Consider the following 11,111-nt stretch of genomic DNA (forward strand, 5'->3'; position numbering starts at 1 on the left):
GAGAAGTCAGCAGGCAGGAAAGAAAAGAGCACGCCGTAAACACCAAGTGGATAGACTCTGCTTCTTCCCATCGTCTTACTTCGTCAGCAGAAACTACAACTAAAGACCCATTCCAGATTTAAGTTACACAGCAACACCAGGTGTTCTTCGAAACCCTTGGAAAAACCTCACCTGGCGCATCAGCCATTGCCCTCTAGGACTGCCATGCCGAAAGAAGAAAAAACAACAAACACACAAGCAAAACGGGAAAACCGAGCGAACCCGCAAATAATCAGTGGCTCTATTTCGCATATCTATTATATTTAATGTTTGTAGGCGGCATAACTACCACCTGACTACTTAAAATTATGTAATGCCTTTATGAAATACTTTAGTAATACTTCGATTTCCTTTACTTGTCTTACCAGGGGACATCCAGGTATTCTGTAAAGGAGAACTGGGCGCAAATATACTTCTGGTGCCACTTACTGCGCCCCTTTCATTTATTTATTTTGATTTCTTTTGTTTTAACACCCCTCCCCCTATCCACCACTGGTTACTAATGCAACCATTACCAAAAGACTTACCTGACAGGTTGAAGACTCCTCAGTGAGGATCTTGTAGAAGTCCATGTGAAATCTGAAGTCATTTAGTGTTACTTTATGCAGCACACAGCTGGAACATATACCCTTCGCCAATTCACGCGAAAGAGTTTGTCCACATTTCGTTCCGTCAAGACGTAATGATTTCTAACGGGAGCAAGCATTTATTGATAATCGTAAAAAGTAAGAATTACCATAGACCGATGTGGGGAAGTAAAGGAGTGCTTATTCATTTTTCAATCGTATTTACTAATCATTTCTTTAAAGGTAGGGAATCCCATTTGCATGCCTTAAATAAAGAGTTTTATAAATACAGTAGTATGTTGAAGATAGTATCATTTTAGAAACTCCCATAAAGTATTGAAAGTGGAAGGTAACATTTAGTACATTTTTATTGACCGTTAGATTTTGATTTGAATTTTTTTTTTCGGGGCTCACCGTAAATTCCAGTACATTACTAGGCTACCTTTGCAGACCCATGCACTGCATGTGTGTCCATCATGTATATTTTGTGAAGAAAGTTCATCAAAACTTACAAACATTTCTATATACATTCTTTCCACACACTCTATGTGTTATTACATCAGCTCTTATACTTTTAGATTTGTGTTTATAGATAAAAAAAATACAGAAGACTGCAACAAAAAGGCTTAAGTGTGGCTGACACACAGAACTACTGAGTAGTTGAGTTTTGTGCATTATTCAAATTGTAGATAACTGTTGACTTCCAAATTTCTCAGCAGTGGCCTAAACAAGTCCCCTGAGGTTCATATTTAATGTTTTGCTGCATTTTGGGAGGTCTGTAAAAGGTATCCCCTACCTTTAAGATATTCTATATTTTTTAAGCAAAGGAGACTTTTTTGTGTCATGATCCTGATGAATACTCAGTTACATATATAAACCTTTAAAGGACACTTTTAAACAAATATACACTTTTGAATTTGAATCTCTTCAACTTTTCTTTTTTTTATATACAAAGTTTAAGAATTCATAGTGATAAATGTGAGGAATAAGAATTTTGTTTTCGAAATTCTTAAATTATCAGAAACAAAGATGATGACATCACAGCTTCACATAATAATGCATGATTATTTGGGTGTTCTGCCGGAAAACAGAACAAAACAAGAAAGCATGCATGAATTCTACTCAGATGAACCTGTTAAGCACGTGGTATTATTGTAAAGGAATGGTCATGGGGCTACTAAACAGTAGCTCCAAGGACAGACATTGCAACAGTAACAGAATATGAGACACTCCTATGTCGTTCTATGTTCTGTGTATTTCTGTGTTTTTTGGTTTTTCAGGGTACATGTATAGTCCATTTGAAACAATATTTTCTCCATGTCCACTTTTGACATAACACTTGGCAACTTTCAAATCCTGACCAACTACAAAGCTGGAGCAAAAGCTCTTCAAATGTTTTTTTCTTTGTTTGTTTGTTTATGCTTTATTGTAATCGTACATCTCCGTCTACGCACATTATATATATATAGTTGTAAGTTTTCCAGGCGTGTAATACCATGTTCAGCAGACAAAAAAGTGCTTAAGCTCATGAACGTTTGCTAGCACATTTCTTCTATTGCTAGCATTGAATTTATAAGACGATAAATTAAAAAAAAAATGGGAGGGGTCATTTTTCCTGGGATGGATTATTGTCCGAAATGAGATTGATTGTGGCTAATCATATCAAGGGTTTATTGCCCAGTAAGGTAATTGTTGACACCACAAGCTGACAGGGCAATCTTGAAACGACGGTCACGGTATTACCCCAGAATCATGTTAAAGAAAGTTCTACAAGTAGTGGCAGTGAAATAATCTCATGCAGCTATAGGACTTTTGAAATAGACAAAATTCAACCGTTGTAAAGAAGTTTAGAAGTAGACATAATTGGCAATAAATCACGGTAACTCCGTGACCTGACCTTAGTCCTATATTTTGTCCAAGGGGGAATTGAACTGTTTAAGGTGTGTGTGTGTGTGAGGTGCACGTCACGAGACCGACACCTACGAGTCATACAGCCCACAAGTCATACAGCCCGCGGCAGGAGTCATATACAGCTCACAAGTCATACAGCCCATGAGTTCGACACTATTAAAAGCCAACAAGGCCCACGAGACCGACACATTACGTGCCTAGTTGTATCTGTCGAACTCGTGGGCTGATTTTACCTAGTGTCGAACTCATGGGCTTTATTTACCTAGTGTCGAACCCATGGGCTGTATGACTCGTGAGCTGTATGAATCATTGACCTGTTTTCAATGTCGAACTCGTGGGCTGTATGACTCGTGGGTGTCGGTCTAGTGGGATGACCCCGTGTGTGTGGGAGGTGTAGTTGTCTGTTGCCCTATTGGGAATTGTCGTGGGGTAATTATCCGGGGTTTAATTGTCCTAGGGGGAAGTGCCCTACCATGGAGGACAGTTGCCCTATTAGGGAGGTTGTCCGGGGGTATTTGTTCTAGACGCGTAAATAGCCATCCTACATACTTTTTATGTCACTTTCAAATCGACATGTATAAATCTGTATAACTCACCACTTGATTACAGTGTACCATAAACGTAATTCCTGGCTTTGTATGTTCTGATGTTCCATGTGATATTTCGTATTATTCCCATTGTTTCCCCACTACTCTGGCTGCCTCCTCAGTGTTACATTCGAATGCAACGTCAACGCAGTAATCCTGGTCAGAGCATTCCAGCAAGCTGTCAATGATATCAAGACAGAGCTCATTCCCTAAAGCTGATGTAAAATAGAGTATGTAACGGAACTCTTCGTATCGACTGAGAAGTGTTTTCTTCAGGTCATTGTACTTGGCGCCATCATTGGCAAATAAATGTTCGATGTATTTCCCTGCAGCATATTCTTGAAATAATTTGTGGGAGAAAGATACCATTGGCACAACGAAGCATGTAACGTCAACATCTCTTTCTACTGCCAAAACTCCGACTCTGCAACAGGTTTCCATGGCATCTCGACATTCTTTGAATTGTTCTTCGCGAAATGAATGTTTTCTGTCCAATAAGCCGTTCAGTGCTATCCAACTTATATCTTGAATTGCCATATCAGCTTCCTTCAAATGTTCCATAGAGTTCTGGGTTTGTCGATTTCCGCATACTTCTGACGCGTAGTGTTCTTTCAGAAAAGAAATAATTTCTTCAAAAACCTGGGAAATAGTTTCTGATTTTTTAATTTCTTCCCGTCTCGCTTCACTCAATTCACTCCACATGAGGCAAAATGTGGCACAGTAGATCGGATACGGGGCCATTTCCAGCCAAACAATATCATTTTCTTCCATGAAAGTGATCAAGTTTTCTCCAAGAGTGACCATCTCTCCTGCTCCGTGAGTTCGAAAGTATCTATTTATATATTCTGATAAATCCTTCCTGTCGAATCCCTCGATGCCAATTAATGTGTAAGCTATAGTATGAGCGATATCCTCCAAGAATTCAATCGCTCTCCATGATCTTGTGGTCACAATTACCTTGCATGACATATATTGTTCTGATCTTAGAATGCAAATAACCTCACTGCCACATAGTTCTCCGTTATACTCATCGAAACCATCAAACACGAGGAGAATTTTATTTTGATTTACTGAGATGTACTTTTCTATCTGGATTGTTGTTGCTGTATTTGAATCAGATAGGTATGTTTTTATGATGTCACTTATACTTTTGCCGTTAGTGACATCACTAATAGAAACTAGGACCACCATGTCCAGATCCTGGAGAATCCTACCCTGGCACCAATCCCAGGCAATCTTGGAGCAGAGTGTTGTTTTCCCGACACCTTCCTCACCCACTATCAGGGGGCGCTTTGAAACGTTGGTCAATAGATCGCCGTACGTTATTGTTGTAGACTTCCTTCCGTCCGTTATACTCAAATTGGGATTTATTTCGTCCATTTCAGCACATTCCAAAAAGTTGAGTGGAGCGACAGGAATCTTGCTTCTTGACGTACGGTAATGCTCCTTCAGCTCTTCTTGGCAGCGCTGTACTTGTTCCTTTGTAAGCCAAACTGAGCTACGTGGTGACCCTTGAAAGGGAAGAAAACCAAAGAGAATAAAATGAATACTAGAGAGAGAGAGAGAGAGAGAGAGAGAGATAGCAAGAGTAAGAAGGTATCTACTCAATATTATATCATTGTTGTTATACTCTCATTCGTCGTGGCAATAAAGATATTTACAGGAATTCTTTGTTAACAAATGTGACCATTTTCCATTTTTTTCATTTTTGTGTGTGGAGGTTTTAAGTTGCAGTCTTGTATTATTACCTTAGAGAATGACGCTAATTTAGGCCTATGTTTATGTAAGTACAAAGTATGATATTGCCTTTTCATCCCATCTATTTTCCTATACGACTCCATGCTTAATTCACTAGTGGCTGTAAAAGTGCAATTTTATGTACAGATTTTGACACAGTTGATGGGGTGTGGGATAGACGACCTGGGAGTCATGATATTAAAGTTTACCTTTTCTTGCCCCTGGCAGCCCTGTTTTCTATGTCACATTATAGGTGCTTTGACTCTGTGTTATAATTTATTTCATCTTTTTTATGCTGAATCAAATTTGTTTTGCGTTTTTCTATGTATGCATGTACATGTCTGAAATGCCGAATAATGATAATTTATCTTATCTTTCATAATTTATGCTTAATCGTTTGTGTGTGTGTGTATTTCTATGTATACATGTCTGAAATGGAGAATAATAATAATAATAAAGAAAAATAATAGTAATGAGCAGTGTGCCTATCACTAACATTTATCATACTTAATTTTCTTGATGGCTGTGTGATGTCAATGGTAAAGGCAAAATAGCTCACTTTCCATTAACCCTATTAAGCCCAAGCTATTTTGACCTCTCGCAGGCCCAAGGGGGGGGGGGGCATTGTGCCCCCCTATATAACTTTGTTATTATTTGATATATCTATGTCATATTTTGCACGTAGGGGGAGGAACGCATACTCTTACATGACCTTACATTTGAATTTTTACAAGGTCACCAGTGGAGGGCGTTTTTTAACAAAATATATAAAATACATAGGAAATATGCTAAAAACATGATTTTTCTGTATAATTTCTTTATCCCCATAATATGTCTTATTATAAACCAAACATTTTCATATTTGCCATAAATGATTAGCAAGTGGAATTTTATTATTTGTTATGGTTGAAATTTCTCAAGGTCACCACATGGGGCGCTTTTCATATCAACGCAGTGATACATTATGAGACCTGAGATGAAATGTTTGGGATGGGTACATGTGAATATGACATTTCATATTTGCATAATACTGGAATTTTGAGATTGCAAATTGATAATTATGATAAACTTATGATATTAGAGGCATAACTTGGGTGAAGGAATCAAAATAGGCCTAACTCAAAAAATAAGGGCAATCTTTAGAAAATATTATTGTTTTCAATTATCTCTATTATATCTATTGTTTTATGCCTATGTCACTTAAAAAACAAAGGAAATGATAAGGCCATAATTACTCCAGGACCATAATTACTTCAAATTTTGCTCCTTCAACAAATTTCAGCCAAGAAACACCCATTTCATACACTGTAATGCTGTTAAATTGGGAACAGAAAAAAGATGCAAAATCTGACTGACATGGTTGTCAGTTTATGGTTGCCATGGCAACCAGCAACATCAAATATAGCTAAATTATACATCAAAATGTTTGCAATTAGATTTTAGGAAAATCGGATTAAGGGCGAAGGAGTGGCAAACGAAAAGCTGGTAGGGGGCACAATGTGCCCCCTTGGCCTTTATACATTTGTAGGGTTAAAGAACTACATTATGAACAGAAGAAATATGTATACCGTAAATAACTAATGATAGTGGTGCACAGTAACATGCTAGAGAAGTTAGAGATTTAATTGTACAGTATTTCCAGCCAAAAATATATTATTTTCAGAGACAATTTAGAAACAAATAATTAATGCTTTAAACATTTTATTTCATATCATTTAAAAGCCTAGGATACGGGGGGAGAGGGGGAAATCAATTTATATATATCACGAGATTGAGCACATAGACTTGAATCTTCACAATTCAGTGCGTTGGGGTTATTATTGCGTTCAAGATACTGAAAAGTACATTACATACAAATTTTACCTTTTGATAATGTTTTTGGCGAAAGAAAGACACCAAACAATTAAAAGACAATTACCATGTTCAACTCTTTATCCACGGAAATCTGGATTACCCATCTATGCAATGACTAAATTTCAACATTCTGAATGGATTGAATTTTGACCAATCCCTTTGGATTGGAAATATTACAGCCTCTCCCGACAATAATGTGGATGCTGTAATTACGTATACAGTATATCCGTTTACTACAAAGAAACTGGGAATGGTTCTTACTAGGTTACTACTCCTTTCATTTCTGTCTTATAAAAACAGAAGGAGAGTTAGAGAGACTGAGAAAAAGATATCGGCATTTTTGATCTTCATTGGTAAATATTACACATAATTTGCCTTCAAGAAAACAAAGGAATATTAGGAGAATATTTACTTGTATTTTTTATTTAGAAAATGCGTGATATATAAGTGAGTATGCTGAATTCTCGTAGGAAAACAACAAAATAAGGAGGAAAACTAGGTATTTCTTGGCATGCGTATTCTTCGACTTGGACAGCGCCAAACTCTATATATTGCATCACATCTAATAATGAATTAGCAAGAAAGAGCATTAGCAAGGATTATGATGAGCATGATTGAATTTTGTCTTATACTCATCATTAATTCTTCTTCCTCATGAAGTTGCTCTGGTTCGTGTGGTCTCCAACAGCATGGATTCCAACCACATCCTGTGAAATATACCAACAACATCGGCAAACAAAATTAGTATTGACAATCGTTTTGCAATGACATCCATTGAAATAGATCATTTTGAAAGTTATTGTAGTTTCAAAGACTTTTTCTCATTTAACATTTTCACATATTCAATTTCTTGTTTTTTGTTAAACCTGCTTTATTATACTATTAAGCAGATCTGGTAGATCATTACAATTCCCATCTTACAACGGTGATGATTTAAAGCATAGATTATAATATTTTACCGTATTTTTACCGTATAACCTACTCCTTTTCACGGATTTTGTGTGAAAGCAGATAGATTCTTATTCACTCCAGGTGGTTTGCAATGACACCCTCACCCTTCCCCCCCCCCCAAAAAAAAAAGAGAAAAGAAAATGAATAAATGATCTAGCTAGTAAAAGAAAATCGCCACCTTTTCTTGGTAGGTATTCCGGATGATATTTTTGCAGGCACTTTCCAACAAGGAGAGATAGGATGGCTAGGGCAACAGGAATGCCAATGACTAGGCCAATGATGAGACCCAAATTACCACGTTTTCCTGAAAAAAAATCGATAGAGAAACAGATGAAAAAGTTTATATTCGTTCTATCCTAGATTTCGAAAAATAATGGGAAGAATATATATATATATATATATATATATATATATATATATATTACCTAGTTGTCATGCTTCCTTTTAGTGCCAAAGAAATGATAGATTCCATAGGGAGAACCATTTTACACATGTTGACGAAATTACATTATTCAGATAAAACACTGCAGACAGTTTAAGGTTTGTGTTTTTGTTTCGTACTTGTTTGAATTCTATTCTCTCTAAATTATCTAATCTTTAGCTTAATTAAAACGCTTCTCGTACGCATATATTTAAGTGGTAAAATGAACATGTGTGTGGTAATTTTAGGTCACTCAAAAATAATAGATCAATCGCCAGATCATGACAAGTCTTGATCTTAGAACTGATATATATAATATATATATATATATATATATATATATATATATATATATACATGTATATATATACATATATATATTATCACTTGTTATCCCTTTGTCATTTAGAAACACGAAAATAACAAAGTTTCACAAACCTGGTATAGGCCGGACGGTGATTTCAACTGTCGACGCTCCATTCATTAACGAGTCACCGATAGCTGTACACGTAAAGGTTTCCTCCGTCCCATGTAGGCCTAAAGCTGAAACAGTGATCATTTCAGACCTCTCATATGAGTCGTCAGGTAGTGTTGTCTGCTGAGAGCTCAAGGACTCTAGTTTCTTTCCTGAATCCTCCGTCCATAGCATGGAAATGTTGGGCTTGAATCCACTCACGACACAGGTAAGGTTGAAGGTAGGGGTGTTGGAGGGAGTTTGATATGTACATCGCCTTTGATGTGACTGACTCGTTTCGGCGCATTCCTCGATTGCATGCCTCGATGCCACAGCTACGGAAAAGGAAATTCTTAATATGGCACGTATTTTACATTAAGATTTCATATCTTTCACAGAAATACGGTGGTGTTTTTATAATAGATGTAGGTCTACGGTGTGCTGTGTTGACAATTAGAACAGATCGAGAAAGCTGATCGGAGTGATGATGCAAGTACAATCAGTATTGAATGATCGCATCGTTTGATCTCTGAAACTCTGAGTAAATTGAGTGACAAAATGGTACCTATATAGTGTCATCATTTACATAATGCTTTAACAGGATAGTATTCATCTCTTCTTTGGGCAATGGACGAGCATCATTCGTATCATCTCAAACGCTTAATGTAATCAGAAATTGAAATAAGCGCCCCTACACCCACACACACACACACACACACACAGACTAAAAGGTTCCGCAGCCCCTATATACAGTATTAAATCAAAGCGGCAATAATACTTGACAAGTTTTTAGAGACTGTGACTATTTCTCATATGATGAAAGCAGGATGGTAAAATTGTGGAATCTGTCTCACGATTTGGTTTCCTCCCTATTCATAAAGATTATCAAATTTCTTCTACCTCCCGCTCCCCCATGTCATAATGAGAGTGATGTGACTTACAGTTGACTGTCATGAAGACTGATTTGTCAAAGTTGTCGTAATCTTTCAGCGCCACCTGGCAGTAATAGAGACCCTCATCTGCTACTTTTAAGTCGGCGATTACGAGGCTGAAGTTTTTATCGATGTCAAAACGTTCTTCCACGCTCTCAAAGTTTCCATCTATGAATTTAGCCTTGGTCGTCCTTTGCTCTCCTTCTGAGATGCTTTCCTTGACCCAGAACACAGCTTCAGGCTCCTCCTGGATAGCACACCTCAGGCGGATGCCTTCTCCTTTCCATCCTTGAACGGTGGGGGCAGCACCTACCTCTGAGTTTAGACACGAGGTAGTACCTACCACTGAGGCTAGATAATTTGTATGAAAATGTGAGCATTGAACAAGATAAAAACTAAAAGGCATACAGGTAGGCTCTTTGGAGTCGGGTATGTGATTAGAAATAAGTGGTTCCTACGAGAAGTCGTGCTCATTAATATCAAATGGGCTGGCTTGCTGCGCCTACACTAACAATGAAAAGAAAGGGGCTAATAACATTTCAACTAGGAAAGGTAGCTTATAACGCTGTTCCTTTCTCCACATTTAGGTCCATTATAATCACCTGCAAATACAATATTGCAGGATATAGTCCCTACCGGCAGGAACAATCCTTGCAATCATAATTCATGGTATCTTTGTCAATAATTCGTTTACAAATCAACCCAGACCAAGTTATTGAATGTTTGTTTTAAATCATAGTACCATAGGCCTACTCACAGTTACCGGTACAGTATTTCTAAGGATAAGAAAATATCATACCTTTGGTAACATGCGCTTCAGTTTTACATTCACATATCCAACCACAGGGTAATGTCTGCGCTATTATTAGAAAACAATCTCTTAATGTTGATAGTTACGCACTTACGGACGACTGATCCTCCATCTTCCTCTTCCTTTTTTTTTTTTTTTTTTTGAGACGACGCTCCATGTTCAAAGTTCATGTTGGATTCCCACTGTCTCAATAGGCCCCTTTATGATCAGAATACAGTTCCAGTGCTGAATGTATGGTACCCACTATTATGGCATACCACAACGCAATAGTTCCAATACAACATGCCGTCAATGCCTTTTGTGAAACGCAAGCGGCTATGTACACATTAACGCTTGCACATGCATGTATGGGTGTTTGGAATATTACGATGGCATTATCATTTTGCAAATTGTGTCTTCTATACGCTATTCTTTGTCGATTGCCTGAGATTAGCCTTCAACAACATTGAAATAGCCTAATGAAACAGTTCAAATAAGATCAGGACTTTCAGCTTTCCTTAAACCTTAGTCCTGGAGGGCGTTTCATCAACGAGTTCGTCGGAGGTTTTCACCGACAAATTTGGTATCAGCCAATCAGACGCACGGATTTCAGTAGCTTTTAACAGTTGTCAGTGTAAATCACCGACAAAAAGTTTCATGAAACGGTCCCATGATCTCCTGCGATGTCATATCACTAACCTTCTATAACCCCGGTGAAATTTTCATTACTATCTTAACCACTGGTCTCAATAAAGTGAAATCCTCTGGACCATTATTAAACAGTACGAGATGCAGCCTATTGAATCTCCTTGTGTCCATTAGGAAAACATTCGAATGAATAGACCATTACAAAGAAACAATGGTCTAAT

General features: G+C 37.4%; 1 protein-coding gene across 1 annotated transcript; it reads right to left on the reverse strand.

Moving 5' to 3' along the window:
- Nucleotides 1-611: 611 nt before the first annotated feature.
- Nucleotides 612-8,638, reverse strand: LOC139720767 (NACHT, LRR and PYD domains-containing protein 3-like). Its single transcript, XM_071632110.1, has 5 exons — nucleotides 8,505-8,638; nucleotides 7,824-7,949; nucleotides 7,331-7,401; nucleotides 3,113-4,615; nucleotides 612-728 (listed from the first exon to the last, which is right to left on the reverse strand). Exons 1-4 carry the CDS (start codon nucleotides 8,623-8,625, stop codon nucleotides 3,185-3,187), a joined length of 1,749 nt encoding a protein of 582 aa, XP_071488211.1. The 5' UTR covers nucleotides 8,626-8,638; the 3' UTR covers nucleotides 612-728; nucleotides 3,113-3,184.
- Nucleotides 8,639-11,111: the final 2,473 nt, after the last annotated feature.

The sequence above is a fragment of the Diadema antillarum genome, unplaced genomic scaffold (assembly GCF_040938485.1).
Source record: "Diadema antillarum isolate AM-2024a unplaced genomic scaffold, OU_Dant_1.0 scf00000133, whole genome shotgun sequence".
NCBI classification, from domain to species: domain Eukaryota; kingdom Metazoa; phylum Echinodermata; class Echinoidea; order Diadematoida; family Diadematidae; genus Diadema; species Diadema antillarum.

Coding starts and splice junctions, on each gene's coding strand:
- LOC139720767 (XM_071632110.1), bottom strand. CDS start 8,625: ATGATCACTGTTTCAGCTTTAGGCCTACATGGGACGGAGGAAACCTTT. Junction 7,950..8,504: donor CACCGTCCGGCCTATACCAG/GTTTGTGAAACT, acceptor ATTTTTTTTCAG/GAAAACGTGGTAATTTGGGT. Junction 7,402..7,823: donor GGAATACCTACCAAGAAAAG/GTGGCGATTTTC, acceptor TATATTTCACAG/GATGTGGTTGGAATCCATGC.